We start from the raw sequence: 19,048 nt of genomic DNA, 5'->3' as shown, positions 1-19,048 counted from the left end.
GGCTCACTGCAGCCTCCACATCCCGAGTTTAAGGGATTCTCCTGTTTCAGCCTCCTGAAGAGGTGGGATTACAGGCACGCGCCACCACACTCAGCTAGTTTTTTGTATTTTTAGTAGAGATGGGGTTTCACCATGTTGGCCAGGATGGTCTTGATGTCCTGACCTCATGATCCACCTGCCTTGGCCTCCTGAAGTGTTGGGATTACTGCACACAGCGTACTATTTTTTTTTCTTTCTTTTTTTGAGACAGAGCCTGTCTCTGTCACCCAGGCTGGAGTTCAGTGGCGCAGTCTCAGCTCACTGCAGCCTCCGCCTCCAGGGCTCAAGTGATTCTTGTGCCTCAGCCTCCTGAGTAGCTGAAACTATAGGTGTACACTAGCACACCCAGCTAATTTTTTTGGTATTTTTAGTAGAGACAGGGTTTTGCCATGTTTGTCAGACTGGCTCGAACTTCTGGCCTAAAGTGATCTGCCCTCAGCCTCCCAAAGTGCTGGGATTATAGGTGTGAGCTGCTGCCTCCCTGTCAACCACCTTTTTATTTTAAAAAGTGTCTAGGGACAGTGCCAGAATCATTCTTTAAGCACGTTTCTGATTAGCCAGGTAGTAAAGGTATTTTGGCATTTTTTAAAAAAACCTTAACTTCTTGTAGGTCTTATGATTCTTCCAGTTACAAAACAATCTTTTTTCTGTATTGGAGGTTAGATGTTAAGTATTAGGGTATGTGTTGAGAATGGACTTGCTTGATAGCGTGACTACTTCAGAGAAGCTTTTTTTTTTTTTTGGAGACAGAGTCTTGCTCTGTCACCAGGCTGGAGTGCAGTGGCGCAGTCTCAGCTCACTGCAACCTATGCCTCCTGGGTTCAAGCGATTCTTCGTCCTCAGCCTCCCGAGTAGCTGGGACCACAGACATGTGCCACCACGCCTGGCTAATTTTTGTATTTTTAGTAGAGACGGGGTTTCACCATGTTGGCCAGGATGGTCTCTATCTCTTGACCTCGTGATCCGCCCACCTTGGCCTTCCAAAGTACTGGGATTAAAGGCGTGAGCCACTGCGCCCAACCCAGAGAAGCTTTTTAGACTCTGCAAAATGACTTATACTACATTTTTCCAATTTTAGTACATTATTATAATAAGCAAAAGTATTCCAGCCAGAAAAAAATCTGGCAGATAGTTTTATCTTTCTTGTAGACTATGACATGTAAGATTGTGTGAGTCTTATTTGTTTGCTGGAATAAAAAAGTGATATCTTCAGCAGAGACAGTTCTGGTAGGATGCCAGGTTTAAAATAAGAGAGACAGGGATAGAAACCCTTTCTTTGAGATAGGATCACGTGGACTTCTTCAGATGTGAGACCTAGGTGTATACCTTGGCCCCTTGTTTGCCTTTCTTAGCTGAATGTCGTATATTTAGGGTGTTTGGCTAGAAAACCGTGGCTATCATCCTATTAGCACATCACCATGACATGACATGGCCCACAGTATCACAGAATTCCGTGCAGGCTGTGCCCAAAAAGATGAGTCCTTCTAGTGGTCAGTTGCCTGCAGAAGCCTCAGTCACACTTTTTACTCCATGATCCAGCCTTTTTTAGAAGGCTTCAGTGGGGCTAGAATTTACCGATCCCATGTAGCATCTTGGACATTAGACTGTGTATAAGCCAAATAGATAATAGTTACAGAAAGCATGAAGCTGTGATTTTGAACCATTGCTCATGACTGTGCCTGAAGGTAGGGGAATGATTATCAGCTGCTTCATTGAGAGCAGTGGCCTCAGCACTGTCACTCCTGCAGGTGCGCCGTGGTACTTTGAATCACAGGCAGTATTTACCAGGTTCCCACTGTGCTATAGCATCGGTTAGATTCTGTAGGTAAGGTGACCATATAATTTATCACCAGGGTCACTTTGAGAAGGAGAGGGAGCTCTTAATAATTATACCGGATCATAAACTCAGCCTGTCCCGGGTAAACCAAGTGGAGGATTGGCTTAGCTATGGGACATACAGGAATGCTGTTCATATCCTTGGTCCCCATTCTAGAAGATACTTATAACCTGCTAAAGGGCTAGTACTTATACACTAAACCAGTGGTCCCTGACCTTTTTGGCACCAGAGACCAGTTTTTTGGAAGACACTTTTTCATGGACCAGGGAGAGGGACAGTGTTTCAGGATGAAAGTGTTCTAACTCGGATAATCAGGCATTGGTTACATTCTGTTAAGGAGCACACAACCTAGATCCCTTGTGTGTGCAGTTCACAGTAGGGTTCAGGCTCCCATGAGAATTGAATGCCGCCACTGACTGACAGGAGGCAGACCTCGGGCAGTCATGTTCACTCACTTGCCTGCCGCTCACTCCTGCTCTGCAGCCCAGTTCCTAACACGCCAGGGACCCGTACTGGCCCATCGCCCAGGGCCTGGGGACCCTGCCCTAAACAATTCGAGAACATCATGTTTAAAAAAATCCTCTCTGTAATTAACCCATTACCCCCAAATAAATTTCCCTTCTCCCATATCATTCCCAAACAGATGTGTGCAAGCATTTCTCATCTTTAAAAATTGCTCCCTTTATCCCACCTATTGCCCCATTTTTCTTCTCTTCTTATAGAAAACATTTCCTGAAATGTCTATACCAAGGTCAGTAAGCTTTCTGTTAGGGGCTGGATAATAAATATTTTAGCCTTTACTGACCATATGGTCTCTGTTCCAACTATTTCTCTGCCATTGTGTGGCAAAAGTCACCATAAACAATATTTAAACAAATGGGTTTGGCTGTGTTCCAAAAAAACATTATTTACAAAAACAGGTGGCAGACTGGCTTCAGCCCACAGGCCATCATTTGCTGGCGCCTGCTCATTACCATGGCCTCTCCTTCGTCACGTCATCGCTGTTCGTTCCCATGACTCCACTGAGACTGCTCTTGTCAAGGTCACCAACAACTTGTCTGTTGTCAAAATTGTAGCAGTTCTCTGTCTTTGTCTTATATGGGTTTTTATTTTTTTGAGGCGGAGCCTTACTCTGTCGCCTAGGCTGGAGTGCAGTGGTGTGATTTTGGCTCACTGCAACCTCCGCCTCCCAGGTATAAGCTATTCTCCTGCCTGAGCCTTCTGAGTAGCTCGGATTATAGGTGCACAGTACCACGCCCAGCTAATTTTTGTATTTTTAGTAGAAACGGGGTTTCACCATATTGGCCAGGCAACTCCTGACCTTGCCATCTGCTCACTTTGGCCTCCCAGAGTGCCGGGATTACAGGCGTGAGCTGCCATGCCCGGCCTTATATGAGTTTTTAACAACAGAAAACAATCATTCTTTTCCTCCTCCTCCTCCAAACACTTTTGTTTGGCTTCTGTAACAGCCATAGTCCCTGATTTTTGCTCATGTCACTGATGGTTTTTCTCCGCATCTCTGCTTCTCTTTTTCATTTTAGCCTTCTGAATATTGGAGTGCCCAAGGGTTAGCCTCATGCTGTCTTCTCTTCTCTGTCTATTCTCTCTTCCTATATGACTTCTTCTAATCTTACAGCCTGAAATATCATCTCTAAAGTAATGACTTTTAAATTTAAACCCCAACCTATTACCTCTCTTCGAAGCTCCAGACTCTTAAGTCCAATTTAATATCTCTACTTGATCTCAAGTAAGGTATCTTTTTTTGCGAGGGTGACAGAGTTTTGCTCTTGTCATCCAGGCTGGAGTACAATGGTGCTATCTCAGCTCAGTGCAGCCTCCACCTCCCAGGTTCAAGCGATTCTACTGTGTCAGCCTCCCAAGTAGCTGGGATTGCAGGCGCATGCCACCACACCCAGCTAATTTTTGTATTTTTAGTAGAGATAAGGTTTCACCATGTTGGCCAGGTTGGTCTCGAACTCCTGGCCTCAGTTGATCCGCCCGCCTCAGCCTCCCAAAGTGCTGGGATTACAGGCGTGAGCCCCCAGCCCAGCCTACTGTCTCTGTTTCTGCCAACACTCTGGTCCCAACCACTAAGTAATTTCTAAGAAGTTCCAGACTTTCTCTCCATTTCTTCTTCTGAGCCCTTAGCAGAATCACCCTTAGCACTCTGTTTACAGCAGTACAGACTTTTCCAGGATTCACTTCAAAACTATTCCAGCATCTATTCATTACCCAGTTCCAAAGCCACGTTTTCGGGTATTTATTATAGCAGTAGCCCACTTCTTGATACCAGTTTTCTTAGTCTGTGTTGTCACCATCACAATACACACTGAATAGTACACACTGAATCATTTATAAAGAAAATATTTGTTTCTTAGAGTTCTGGAGGCTGGGAAGTCCAAGGTCAAGGGACCACATCTGGCAAGGGCCTTCTTACTGTAGCATCCCATGGCAGAGGTGGAGGGGCAAGAAAGTGTGCACATGCTTGAGAAAGTGGCTGAACAGGCCCTTCTCTCAAGAACCCACTCCTGAGATGATGCCATTCACTCACTCACCAGGGCAAACCCCTGTGACCCAATAACCTCTTAACAGCCCCCAGTCAACGCTGATGCATTGGGGATTAAGTTTTCAACACATGAACTTTGGGGACGCTTTCCAGCCGTAGCACAGGCCACGCACCCTTAACGCATTGCAGATGGACTCTTCATTCCAGCCCTAGCACAGGCCACCCACCCTTAACGCATTACAGACAGGACTCTTCATTCTAGCCATAGCACAGGCCGTGCACCCTTAATGCATTGCACATGGACTCTTCATTCCAGCCCTAGCACAGGCCACGCACCCTTAATGCATTGCAGACGGACTCTTCATTCCAGCCGTGCCACACACACCTGCCTGTCAAGCCCGACATCATCCTGTCTTCCTTCGTTCAGTCAGTGCACCCTGTCCCTGGCTTTTCAAACTAAACCCCAGGAATAGTGTGCTTGGTTCTTCCCTCTCCGTCATCACCCACACGCAGTCCGTCAGTGAGTCCTGTGCATTATACCTTCCTGGAAACCCTGAATCCCTCCACGTCTTCCCACCACCACCGGCTGCCTCATCTAGACCTCCACTGGCTCATGTGGACAGCTGCAGCAGCTTTGTCACAGGTCTTTCCCTCCTGCCTCTGCACAGCCCCTTCACCACAGAGCAGCCAGGACAGTCTTTCATACGAGTAAACCGTCCGTCCCTGTGTAAAACCTTCAGTGGCTTCTCATTTGTACTTAGACCAGAGGCCCTCCATGCTCTGGTTGCTGCTTACCGCTCCAGATTGTTTCTAGACACTTCCCACTGCGATTTTACACTACCACCTGCTGTCTTCCTTTTTGGGCCGGAACACTGAGGTCTTTTCTCTATCAGGGTCTTTGCATTTGCTGTTTTCTCTACTGAAAATCCTCTTACTCCAAATTGACAAATTCTGACACCACCTTGTCCTGCGGGTCCTGGTTCATATGCCCTTTTTCAGGAGACCTTCCATGACCACCATCTCCCTTATTCTCATCACCTGTCACACTTGGGAATTTTCTTGTTTCTTTGTTTTGTTGTTTTTCCAGGATCTCCTCCCTTTACTTACTTTTCAAAGACAGTTCATTCCTTGAGGACAGAGAGAGACACCATACTGTCTTGTCTACCATTGGATTCCCAGTGGTTAGAGTCATGCGCGGTGTGTGGGAGGCATTCAGTAAATACTCACTGAATGATTGAAGAGTGAATTAAGGAGATGCTGACTCGTGCCTCGTACTGTAACTGCTGCAGGAATTCACAGTAGCACTTTAGCTATAGGTAGTCTTTAGTCACGGGACAGTCAGGTACATGTGGTCTACACGTATGTGGCCTGTCGCTCTCTTACAACTGTGCTCACTGCTTCCCCTCCTGGCAGAAGCTGCAGCGGGGTTGTAATACTTCTATTGCGTAGCATCCATCTTTGTAGGTTTTTATTTCAGTGGAAATACTGGGCTCACTATTAGCTTTCTGTTCTTTTTTTTGAGATAGGGTCTTGCTCAGTCACCAGGCTGGAGTGCAGTGGCATGATCACGGTTCACTGCAGCCTTGACCTCCCAGGCTCAAGTAATCTTCCCACCTCAGCCTCCTGAGTGGCTAGAACTACAGGCATGCACCACCATGCCTGGCTAACTTTTTTTTTTTTTTTTTTTTGCAGAGACCGAGTCTCTCCATGTTGTCCAGGCTAGTCTTGAACTCCTGGGTTCAAGTCATCCTCCATTATCAGCCTCTGAAGTGCTGGGATTATAGGTCTGAGCCACTGTTAGCTTTAAACATTCCTTTCTAACTCCGTTGCATTGGTTTTCAAATGGGGTACTGTAAATGTTTTTAAGATTTGTTGCAGTTCTGGAGTCCCCGTTCACTGTCCAGGTGTTTTGAATGCACAGTATTCTGGAACTTCCAAGTCCAGAGCTTCCCCTTGCCCCAATTTAGAGCTATCTCTGTCCCTCTGTATGAGGTTTTGAAGGTAACTGCACATGTGTGCTTGTACACACCCACAGCCACACACAGAGATTTACATGTCCTATTGTTGTCAATAACATGTACAGTAGTCACTGAGATAGAGGGGAATCATTTAGTTTTAAATTAAAACTTTGTGAAGCACATTGCTAAGAGTTTCGATTGCCTGTATGCAAGGAAACACAATGTTGGCCTAAGTACGATAAATCAAGAGAGCTTTATGGAAATTTTCTTTTGTGCCTGGAATTGATTACGGTTCAGCTGTCTCAAGTTGGTTTTTGTTTTTCATGTATTTCTCTTACTCTAGGCACTTGAAGAGGCTCAGAAAGCTATCCAGCAACTCTTCGGCAAAATCAAAGATATCAAAGACAAAGCTGAAAAATCAGAGCAAATGGTGAGTTCTGGTTTCTTCCTAACTTTTTCGCAACGAAAGAGAGAAGTGAGCTTCTCATCCAGGCATTCTAATAATGGGCTTTTTCTCCCACTCCTGCAGCCACGGTCATCTGCATCTCTGAAGCAAGCTCCTGTCAATGTGTTCAGATCAATTCAAGGGGAGCTGCTTGCTGGACAGCAGTGACTCACCATCTCTGCTGCCCTGCCCTGGCAGCCCTGGTTTTAAATAGGCAAATGTTTTGGTTTTTTCTCTCCTTTCTCAGAAATAGTTTCCTAGTCATTGTGGATTCCTTTCTCTTTTTAAAAAAATTTTCAAGCTATCCCTCTGGAGTGGATTCCTTTCTCTAACATTTGTTCATATCATGTATTTCTCAGTCAAGGTATACAGTATGTTGCTTGGTAGCACACAGAGAATGTGGTCCTAGATCTGGGAGGAGGGATGTCTCCTGTGATCCATGTATGTGGCACACGGAGAATATGCTCCCAGATCTGGGAGGAGGGATGTCTCCTGCCCGTGATCCATGTGTGTGGCACACGGAGAATATGCTCCTGGATCTGTGAGGAGGGATGTCTGCTGCCCATGATCCCTGTGTATAAACACGGAGAATACACTCCTGGATCTGGGAGGAGGGATGTCTCCTGCCGGTCATCCATGTGTGTGGAACATGGAGAATACACTCCTGGATCTGTGAGGAGGGATGTCTCCTGCCTGTGATCCATGTGTGTAAACACGGAGAATAGCTCCCGGATCTGGGAGGAGGGATGTCTCCTGCTCGTGATCCCTGTGTGTGGCACACGGAGAATACGCTCCTGGAACTGTGAGGAGGGAAGTCTCCTGCCCGTGATCCATGTGTGTAAACACGCAGAATATGCTCCTGGATCTGTGAGGAGGGAAGTCTCCTGCCCGTGATCCATGTGTGTAAACACGGAGAATACGCTTCTGGATCTATGAGGAGGGAAGTCTCCTGCCTGTGATCATGTGTGTGGCACACGGAGAATACGCTCCTGGATCTGTGAGGAGGGAAGTCTCCTGCCCGTGATCCATGTGTGTAAACATGGAGAATACACTCCTCGATCTGTGAGAAGTCTCCTGCCTGTGATCCATGTGTGTGGCACACAGAGAATACGCTCCTGGATCTGTGAGGAGGGATGTCTCCTGCCTGTGATCCATGTGTGTAAACACGGAGAATATGCTCCTGGATCTGTGAGGAGGGATGTCTCCTGCCCATGATCCATGTGTGTAAACACGGAGAATACGCTCCTGGATCTGTGAGGAGCGAAGTCTCCTGCCTGTGATCCGTGTGTGTAAACGTGGAGAATACGCTCCCGGATCTGGGAGGAGGGATGTCTCCTGTGATCCGTGTGTGTGGAACACGGAGAATACACTCCCGGATATGGGAGGAGGGATGTCTCCTGCCCGTGATCCGTGTGTGTGGCACACAGAGAATATGCTCCCGGATCTGGGAGGAGGGATATCTCCCGTGATCCTTGTGTGTGGTTTTGGTGGAATTCTCCCTTGACTAATTTGTGTCCCCCAGTGCTGTGCTCAAACGCTTGCCTTGAATTATGAGAACCCAGCATTCACCCTTTCCTCCCCCATGGGAGGCACTGGGAAGTGCTGGATCCAGAGTTCACAATCTGACTAAGTAATGTCTTGTCTCTCAGTTGTCTCAGAAGTCCAATGTCTTTAACTGTAAAATGAGAACAATGGCACTTGCTTCACAGGGTTGTTGTGAGAATTAAAGGTACGGAGAGCACTGAGCCTAGTAGTCCTAGCGACCTGATTCTGTGGTCCTTCCCCAAGGATGCACTAAACTCAGCAGCACCCAGGCGTCCTCGAAGCGTGTTTCAGTGACAGTGTCCAATGCTGCTTTCGATGGAGTTTATTGCATTTGCTGATGTCCTTATGATGCTAGTCTGTGTTCTGGACTTCCTTCCTCTTCCAGCCAAGGGGCTTTGCAGTGGCAGTTTGCTCCCTAGTTATTAGATGTCTCTTTTAAGGCAGTTTGCTTTTCTGGACAGTGCTTTGCTGAAGAGAGGAGACGTTGGCGTGAGGGGAGAAGTGATCTTTGCTGAGCTCTTTTAGTGTGCCAGCGCTGCGCTGGTTTCTTTGTACCGGCACCCTAAGGTAGCCCTCATAACAACCTTATGAACTAAGTTTTATGATCATTATTATCTTTGCAAGTACCCATTTTATAGATGAGAAAACAGACTTGGTGAGGCTGAGAAACCTGTCGTAGGATGCAGAGCTGGTGAGTGGTAGAGCTGGAACTCAGTCCCTGACCTGTCTGACTCTCAAACCTGCCATTTCGTGTTCTGTTCTTTCTCGGCTGCTCATGGGCAACAGTTGAGGTGAATCAGCTATAGCATTCTGTTTTGCACATGGTCTCTTGTAGTTTGACCTGAGTACCCCTTGCGTGCCCTGCCTTTGAAGGCTTTGTTTAGGGAAAAATAAGTAGTTCGGTTTGCCTAGAGAAGCACAGGCTGTGGGACGGGGAGTGATGGGAGATCCTGGGAACAAAGAGACCAATCAGCTGCAGTGCAGAGCAGTGAGGGACTGAACAAGGAAGAGAAAGAAAGGCAATAGGAAATGACACAGAGGAAGAGTTTTTAGGACTTAATGACTTACTGATGTGGGGACTAGGAAGAGTCATAGATAGATGACTGTGACTTCGAACACAGTGGTTAAAGACCCCTGATGCAGCCGGGCATGGTGGCTCACGCCTGTCATTCCAGCACTTTGGGAGGCAGGGGGTGTGGATCACTTGAGGCCAGGAGTTTAAGACCAGCCTGGCCAACATGGTAAAATCCAAAAATTAGCCAGGCATCGTGGTGCATGCCTGTAATCCCAGGTACTCTGGAGACTGAGGCAGAGAATTGCTTGCCTGGGAGGTGGAGGCTGCAGTAAGCCTAGATCACATCACTGCACTTCAACCTGGGTGACAGAGCGAGACTCCATCGCAAAAAAAATAAATAAATAAACACCCCTGATATTAGAACTGAAGCTAAGAAACCCAGAAAGAGGTACAGAGATGTTTTTGTAGGAAATAGGATGATGATCTCAGAGTTGGAATTGGGTGATGAGATTACAGGGCCGGTCTTCTGTCTTCTATATCTAGTTTATTATACCACTCCTAGATGTTTTTTTTTCCCCCAAATTCAAGTATTTGGTAAAGTGGTGGGTTTCCCACTTGTCTGTTGAATATGCTTTCCTAGTGCCTGAAATACACTTGCATCCCCAGAGATAGTGTCTCTTCTCTTGGACCTGCTGAAACAACACTGTCAGGACCTTGTTCCCCAAATTGCCTTCTCACCCCCTGAAGTCTGCTCTGCCCTCTTGGTACCTTACATGTTAAGCATGTGTTACTGGGGTTATATTTCAGTTGTTTTGAGATTTGAGAGTAAGTCTTTTCTTTGCTGGAACCAGGCAATAGGCTCTAGTTCCATTAATAAAGACCGTCTGAGTACAGTGTACTGACTGATGCGCAGCTTCAGCACCAGAAGGCAGCCTCTTCTCACCTCGCTCAGGAGGAAATGCGCCGTGCTTGCCGCCTCTGTCCTGTATGTTCAGTACTGAGTTGCTGTTTGGATCATTTCATTTGGGGTAAAAAATAAAGTTTATTTCATGCTCACAACTAAAGGTTTTACAACCCTGAGCAAAGTCCAGAGAGATGCCATATTACATTTAAATGCCTGCTTGGAAATCGTTTTGATTTTGTATTGTGAGAATGTTTGCTAACCTGAGATTTTTCCCTGCTTCGTCTGCATTAGTTTCTTATGGAGCTACTTGCAAAAGTGTTTACATCTTTCTTAATCTTCTTCCTTTCTTGTGGTTTTCCAATGTTTAGGTGAAAGAAATCACCCGTGATATTAAGCAGTTAGATCATGCGAAACGCCACCTGACCACCTCGATCACAACACTGAACCACCTGCACATGTTGGCAGGAGGCGTCGATTCCCTCGAGTAAGCAATGCCAGCTTCCTCTGCTGGGGCCACGGGAAATGTATCACAGAGAGAGCATGTACTGTGGTCTCACTGACTTCTCAGATAGGAAAGTCTCACCACCGTGCCCCACTTTCTGCAAATTGGCTTCAAGTGTTCAGTCACCATTTTTGCTTTGTGCCCTCTGGTGTTCAAAACCTAACAAAGGCTGGCAGCCAGTCTGAAGGGGACCCAGGAAGGCATTCAGAATGACTCCAGGAGTGTGGCTCATCTTCAGGTTCTCGCTCTGTACCATCAGGGCAGACAGTGACTCAGGCCCGTCATCACTCCCTGTGGCTTCTGCCTCAGCAGCCTTCCTGCTTGTGTTGGGCTGAGTTGCACTGTCATCGAAGAGACCATATGAGACAGAACTTTGAATCGTTGAAATCACTTCTTTTTTTTCATCTACTTTTTGAAAAGTAGCGTTCTGTTTGGCTTGTAGAGGGAATGGTACATGAGAACCATAGGAAGAGTTGATTATTTACTACAAAGAAGCAATCTAAAGCCTCCTTACTAGCAAGATTCTACCACCCCAGCTCACCTCTCTGGCCTCAGGGTGATTCCATGTGTGTACGGGGAAAGCATGTCTTCATAGAAACTGTCATTCATCCTGGGTGCAGGGAGTGGGAGAGTGCCTTGAGGGAAAGAGGAGGAGGGGCAGGCCCCTTCCTGACCTCTGCTAGGCATTGTATGAGTTCCAGGGACCCTGGTCCACCCTCCTGTGAGCAGTGAGAGCAGCAGCCAGAGGGAAACCAGGGGGGCAGTCTCATTTGTTCCTTCCTCAAGTGGTCTGCATTGTCCACCAAACCATTGGACCAGGCAGTGGTAGCACCCTAACACCTTGGCTCAAACTGGATCCTTTTTCAGTACCTCTTAAGGAAAATAATAAATTACAAATTTAATTAAACAGCCCAACCCTGATGAAAAATTTAGATCTGATAGTTTATACTTCCTCCCTTTGTGTTACTTGATTTTATCAGCATCCTTTTATTTAAGCTTCATTAACCTTAGCAGTAGGGAAAGCAGAGGTCTGTGACACAGAGATGCCTCAGAACCTACAGACTGGAGTTAATAGGTAAAGGCATGCCCTTTTTTTGCGGGGGTGGGAGGGGTGGAGTCTCACAGTGTCGACTAGGCTGGAGTGCAGTGGCGCTATCTAGGCTCGCTGCAGCCTCCGCCTTCTGAGTTCAAGTGATTCTCCTGCCACAGCCTCCTGAGTAGCTGGGATTACAGGCACATGCCACCATGCCCAGCTGATTTTTGAATTTTATTAGAGATGGGGGTTTCACCATGTTTGCCAGGCTGGTCTTGAACTCCTGACCTTGTGATTTGCCTGCCTCGGCCTCCCAAAGTGCTGGGATTACAGGCGTGAGCCACCGTGCCTGCCCAGATGAGTTTGGTTTGCTCATAGGCTGTAATCCTCAGATAGTAACATCCCTACCCCTCTTCTCTCTCCAAAGCTTGCTAGTCCCATAATATCCAGCCCAAATTCTAAATCTATAGTCTTCACAGATTCCCCTCCCCACACCTAATGATAATTCATCACTCATGGATTCCTTTGTATCCACAATAGCACATAACTTGTCACTCTGTTTAGAACATGGTTCATCCTATTTGATACTAGTTAGATGTGTACTTGACTCTCTTCCTTACTATGTGATGTCACCTTGAGGATTTGGACCAGATCCTATACTTTTCCTCCCCCAGCGCACAGCACCTTATGTATTCAGTGCTCAGTGAATGTTGATTAAACTGAGTTGATGTCTGTTTTAGAGCTAGAGTAGGTTGTTCTGTATCTGTATCTTGTGTCCTTAGTGTTTTTCTAGACCTTTAAACGTATTTTTCCTTGCAGAGCCATGACCAGGCGAAGACAATATGGAGAAGTTGCTAATCTCCTTCAGGGTGTAATGAATGTCCTGGAGCACTTCCACAAGTACATGGGGATTCCACAGATCCGGCAGCTTTCTGAAAGGTAAGCTGTCACTGGAGGAAATGATCTCGCTGTCAGAAAAGGACCTGGAGCTCTGAATTGCTTAAGCACTTAGCTCAGCGTGTTCATTGCAGAATCTTACTGTATGAAGGAACCTCAGATGCTGCCTGATCTAACTCTGTGTGGTGCACGTGTCCCCCAACAATACCCCTCACCATGTCTTCTGCAGCTGCCTATGTTAGAGAGTTACAGTTGTCCCCATTTGTGAGAGAAACTGTTCCAGATATCTATTTCTTTGTGACAAACCAGCACAAAACTTAGTAGCTTAAAACATTAATTGTTTTGCACATATAATTTGGCCTGGCTCAGGGGACCAGCTCATCTCTGCTCTATGCAGAGCTGAGGCAGCTCAAGAGGGGAACTGGAGAATGCACTGGCTGACTCTCACGGCTGGCAGGTTGGTGCTTGCTGTCAGCTGGGAGCTGAACCAGGCTGTGGGCTCTCATGGCTGGCAGGTTGGTGCTTGCTGTCAGCTGGGAGCTCAGCCAGGCTGTGGGCTCTCATGGCTGGCAGGTTGGTGCTTGCTCTCAGCTGGGAGCTCAGCCAGGCTGTGGGCTGGGATCCGTTGTTGTCTTCCATGGGCTGCTTAGACTTCCTCATGGTAAGGTAGCTGGTTCCAAGAATGAGCATCCCAAGAGAACCAAGCCTTGGAAATTTCATAGCATCATTTCTGCCATGGTCACAAGCCTGCTAAGATTCAAGAGGAAGGAACATAGTCTTCTCCCACCCCACTAACGGGAGGAATGTCAAAGTCACATTGTTACAAAAAGCATGTGGGATGGGGTAGATTGCTGTGGCAGTCTTTAGAAAATACAGTGGCTTATGCCTGTAATCCTAGCACTTTGGGAGGCTGAGGCAGGTGGATCACCTGAGGTCTGGAGTTTGAGACCAGCCTGGCTAACATGGTGAAACCCCGTTTCTACTGAAAATACAAAAAATTAGCTGGGCATGGTGGTGTGTGCCTGTAATCCCAGCTACTTGGGAGGGAGGCTGAGACAGGAGAATTGCTTGAACCTGGGAGGCGGAGGTTGCGGTGAGCCGAGATCGTGCCATTGCACTCCAGCCTGGGTGACAGAGCGAGACTCCATCTGAAAAAAAAAAAAAAGAAAGAAAATATAGTGAGCCACTGAAACTTCAGAGATGATAAAAAGATGACTTTTCTCTCCAACCTTATTCTTTCCTTATTGCTGTTGAGTTTTAATCCCAGATTCAGATCCAGTGAAAAGGAATGTAGTTACTCAGAGAGAAGGAAGATGAGGATTCTAAAGGAGGATGAGTAGTTGACTCAGTGCCTTTTCTATTGGAAGTAGGGACAGGTAGAACACTGAGAAGGCAGAGACCATCACAGTTGCAGCTAACCTTGCAGCAAAGAAGAAATGAAGGGGTTGTTACTTAGCAGCAGCCATCATTTTTGATGCCTTTTTAATAAGGTCTGACTGCTACAGGCTTCTTTGTTTTCCTTAAGTTTCCCATCTGTAATTATGTAAGTAATACACATAAACTTTTTAAAAATAAAGACAGGGTCTCACTCTATCACTCAGGATGGAGTGTAGTGGCACAGTTATTGCTCACTGCAGCTTGGAGAGCTCCTGGGCTTAACTGATCCTCCCGCCACAGTTCTCAAGTAGCTGGGACTACAGGCACACAGTACCACATCTGACTAATTCTGTTACCTTTTTGTAGAGACAGAGTCTCTCTCTGTACCCAGGCTGGTCTTGGGCTCCCAGAGCACTGGGGTTACGGGCATGAGCCACTGCACCTGGCTCCATGTTTTCTCTTGTTTAAAAAGGTCAAATACATATACAGATGAATCCTAGTTCCCTTTAGCTAGACCTCAGAATCCCACTGTTCTCCCCAGGGGTTTTAAGTGTTACCAGTTTAATGGATATTGCTCCAAATTTTTATGGGTGTATTTACATAAATCTGTAGTTTCAGTTAATAGTTTTGTTTTGCTTTGTTTTAAGTAAATGGTTTCTTACCTTATACTTTGTTCTAAAAACTGCTTTTTCAACATGTATTTTAGATGCTTTTTTTTTTCATATCAGTAATGTATAGACCTGCTTCATTCTCTGGAGCTGATGCACAGAATCCCATAGAATAACATACCACAGATTATTGAACCATTTTGCTAGATAGAATCCCATAGAATAACATAGCACAGATTACTGAACCATTTTGATAGGTAGAATCCCTTAGAATAACATAGCACAGATTATTGAACCATTCTGTTAGATAGAATCCCATAGAATAACATAGCAGAGAATATTGAACCATTTTGATAGCATTTGTTTGTGATTTTTAAAATATGCCCCCTTTTGCACATATGCAAGTATTTCTCTAGGACAGATTCCAGGTTTATATACACTTAAAATTTTAGTAACTACTGCCCATTTGCCCTCCAGCAAAGCTTTATATACTTGTAGTATGGGAGTACCATTTCCCCATACCCTCAACAACACTTGGTACTGTTCTTCATTTTTATCTATCTGATGGTTGAAAATGGTATCCAGTTTCTTTGATTTTCATTTCCCTTGTAGATTAGTAAAACTAGATTAGTAAAATCAGTTTTTTGTTTTTTTTTTGAGGGAGAGTCTTGCTCTGTTGCCCAGGCTGGATCTGTGCAGTGGCGCGATCATAGCTCCCTGCAACCTGGAACTCCTGAGCTCCAGCAGTCCTCCTGCCTTCACCTTCTGAGTAGGTGGGACCACAGGTAAATACCACCATGCCTGGCTAATTTTTAAAACTTTTTTGTAGAAGCGGGGTTTTCCTACATTGCCAAGGTCTTAAACTCCTGGACTCAAGCACTCCTTCTACCTCATCTTCCCAAAGTGCTGGGATTATCAGCATGAGCCACTGTACCTACCCCGAGTTGTATTCTATTTTTTTTTTTTTTTTTTTTTTGAGATGGAGTTTCGCTCTTGTTACCCAGGCTGGAGTGCAATGGTGCGATCTCAGCTCACCGCAACCTCCGCCTCCTGGGTTCAAGCAATTCTCCTGCCTCAGCCTCCTGAGTAGCTGGGACTACAGGCACGCGCCACCATGCCCAGCTAATTTTTGTATTTTTAGTAGAGACGGGGTTTCACCTTGTTGACCAGGATGGTCTCAATCTCTTGACTTCGTGATCCACCTGCCTCGGCTTCCCAAAGTGCTGGGATTATAGGCATGAGCCACCGCGCCCGGCCCCACAGTTGTATTCTTAAAGACTCATGAGTTTCTTATATTCTAAGAAACTATTCTCTTATTCCTTTGAATAGTCTCTACAGCTTGGTCTGTGCATTCTCTCCTTGTGGAATTCTTGTTACATGAACATTGGAACTTCTAGATCTGCTCCTATGTCTCTTAATTTTTCTTTCATGCTTTCCGTCTGTCCTTTTGAACTGCTTTCTGAAAGAATTCCTTGACCCAATCTTCCTTTTTAAATTTATTTTTCACTTGCGTCCATTCTGCTATTTGGCCCACCTGTTGAATTTTTATTTTGACAGTCCAGCCTTTTAATTTCTAGCATATCTAGCTGGTTCTTTTTTCTTTTTTCTTGGGCATAATGTTCTCATATATCTCCCACGGAATAGAAATTACGTGTATATAGCTCTGGGTTGCCTGTTCCGTTTGTCTGTCCTCCAGTGTAAGGTCTTCAGTTTCCTCAGCGTAGCAACTCTCTCTCTTTAGTATTCCTCAAATGTTTGTTGATTCTTAGCTGAAAGCTCATTTATTTTTTAATTTATTTTTTGAGACCAAGTCTCACTCCATCACCCAGGCTGGAGTGCAGTGATGCGATCTTGGCTCACTGCAACCTCTGGGTTCAAGCGATTCTCCTGCCTTAGCCTTCTAGTAGCTGGGATTACAGGTGCCACCACCACACCCAGCTAATTTTTGTATTTTTAGTAGAGATGGGGTTTCACCATGTTGGCCAGGCCGATCTGGAACTCCTGATGTCAAGTGATCCACTCGCCTCCGCCTCCAAAAGTGCTGGGGTGACAGGTGTGAGCCACCATGTCCGGCCTCATTTTTATTTCTGACATTCTCTTTTAGTCTGATCAAGAATGCTCTTTTACTGCCACGTGCTGGTGGACAAGTAGTGGGAAGTTCTGCTTGGCTAAGTGTATCACAGACGGCTCTTCCCCGGTGAAGGGGGCAAGACCTGGGGAAACCTGCCAGGTGGGTGTCCCAGCGACTGATCTAGGTTTCAAGGCTCCCTGGTCTTCTTGGATGTTGGCCGCCCCTCTGGCGACTGCTGAAGTTCTCAAACCCTGAGGCCCACACTGCTGCCTCACCTGAACATTCACAGTGAGGACGCGGACACACACGCCGCTGACTTACTCCTGCTGCAGGGGACAGTGTGCCCCACTGGCCGCCTCACCTGAACATTCACAGTGAGGACGCAGACACACACGCCGCTGACTTACTCCTATTGCAGGGGTCAGCGTGGCCCGCCGGCAGTGGACCCAGGGGCCCATCCTGCTCCTGTATCTGCCATCATCATGTCTTTCATTTCTGAGAGGCATTTTTGGGCAGTGATTTTCTTTAATCCTTCATACCAGGAAGTGCTCAAGCTTCTAGTCTATCACTTTTCTTGCCTGGATTTGGATTTTATTTTTATTATTTCTAGGACTCTGGGGTAGGAATGGAAGGTTGCAGCATGTGCTGCATGTGCCATCTTGTAGTGGAAGTGCCAAAGAACCATTTGGAAATGTTGGAGCACAGCTTGGCAGAGTGCTGGGGAAGTCGCCACCTTTTCCTCGTCCTTTCTGACCCTCACACCTAGAGCTGGCTGATGGCCTTATCAGACCGGGCTGTGAAGCAGCCAAGAAGGCCGACGAGCAGGACTTCAGGAGCTGTGAGAAGGAAGGAGCTTGGATGGAGCAGGCAGATTTGCTGTCAGCGGATGGGGGAGGAGGATGAGGAAGGCAGTACCTCCTGCTCCTACTCTCAGGATGATTCAGAGTTGATCTCTTTTTCACATTCATTTGTTCTTTTTTCATTTACATGATAGATATTTACTCTGCCTATATCCTAGGCCCTTTGCTAGGGCACCAAAGGCACAAAGATAAGAAATACACACTCTCTGCCTTCAGAGAGTTCAGTATTTTTTGTATGGAGAAGAAAGACTGCCAAAGAAAGTTTCAGCATAATATAGATGCAACAAGACTGGTGTATGCTGTGCAAGGTGTAGCAGGATCTCAGGAGAGGAACTGATAGGCTGAAGCGTGGGCTGAGGGTAGGGGTAATGGACAAATTCACTTTCAATCTGAATGTTAAAAGAATGAGTGGGATCTTACTAGGGTGACAGTAAACGGGGAAAAGGAAGAGGGCATCTCATGAGTCTCACGGAATTTGGAGGCAGCAGAGGGAGATAAGCCTGCACAGCTAGATAGGGTCGGATTTACATGACTTGCTGGGGAACTTAGTCTTTATTTTGTGGACAGTGAAAGATTTTAAGCAGGGAGGGGCATGATCTCACTTGTATTTTGTAAAAGTCTGGTGGATTATAGAGGTACAAGAGACTGGATATTAGGAGTATATTCTGGATTAGAAAAGATGAGACCCTTATAAGGCAGTGGCCATGCGGTCACAGTTGCGTGTGGGAGCTGGTCACATGTTGCTGGCAAAGGAGGGTGTTATGCCTGGCAGGAAAACGACAGAACTCCATTTTATTTGGTAGAAACCAGTGTAGAGATTTGTTAATAACCTATGTGTGAGACCTAATTCTAAAACTCTTGGAAGAAAACAGCAAATCTTCACAGCACTGAACTTGGCAGCAGTTTCTTGGATATGACACCAAAGTCCTAGGCAACAAAAGAAAAAAATAGATAAATTGGACTTTATGAAAAATTGTGCATCAAAAGACACTATCAGCAGGGTAAATCTAGACTATATAAATAATTGCTAAAAATCAACAACAAAAAGCCAAACAACTCACTTAAAAAATGAGCAAAGGACTTGAATAAGCATTTCTCTAAAGAAGGTACATCAATCGCCAGTAAACATGAAAAGATGCCCTGTGAGGGCGTGAGGCGATACTGCCCCGTGAGGGCGTGAGGTGATACTGCACTGTGGGTTTGACTTGGTTTCTCCAGTGGGCGGTTTAGTTTGATGTAGTCCCACTTGTTTATTTTCGCTTTTGCTGCCTGTACTTTTGGTGGGCTCTTCACTCTTCAACATGTTTCCAAAGAGGTAGTTTTAAAAATCTGAAGGAACTTTATAATCACATTCCCTTAAAAAGAGAAAATCCAACATTCTATGAATAGATTTCAGTGTTCCAAACATTCATTATCATGTAGGGTTGCTGCAAACACAAGAGGATTTACTT

General features: G+C 45.9%; 1 protein-coding gene across 3 annotated transcripts in view; it reads left to right on the top strand.

Moving 5' to 3' along the window:
• Positions 1–19,048, top strand: part of VPS53 (VPS53 subunit of GARP complex) — a 172,080-nt gene that overhangs the window by 43,285 nt on the left and 109,747 nt on the right. For all 3 annotated transcript variants that reach the window (XM_012461778.2, XM_021667278.2, XM_064378150.1), the window contains 3 exons: positions 6,684–6,770; positions 10,618–10,733; positions 12,604–12,723. In XM_012461778.2, coding sequence (XP_012317201.2) covers positions 6,684–6,770; positions 10,618–10,733; positions 12,604–12,723 — 323 coding nt within the window. The remainder of the gene's footprint in view (positions 1–6,683; positions 6,771–10,617; positions 10,734–12,603; positions 12,724–19,048) is intronic.

Source organism: Aotus nancymaae, unplaced genomic scaffold, assembly GCF_030222135.1.
Source record: "Aotus nancymaae isolate 86718 unplaced genomic scaffold, 86718_ANA_hifiasm-v0.15.2.pri h1tg000018l, whole genome shotgun sequence".
NCBI classification, from domain to species: Eukaryota; Metazoa; Chordata; class Mammalia; order Primates; family Aotidae; genus Aotus; species Aotus nancymaae.
This window is presented reverse-complemented; position numbering and strand designations above follow the sequence as displayed.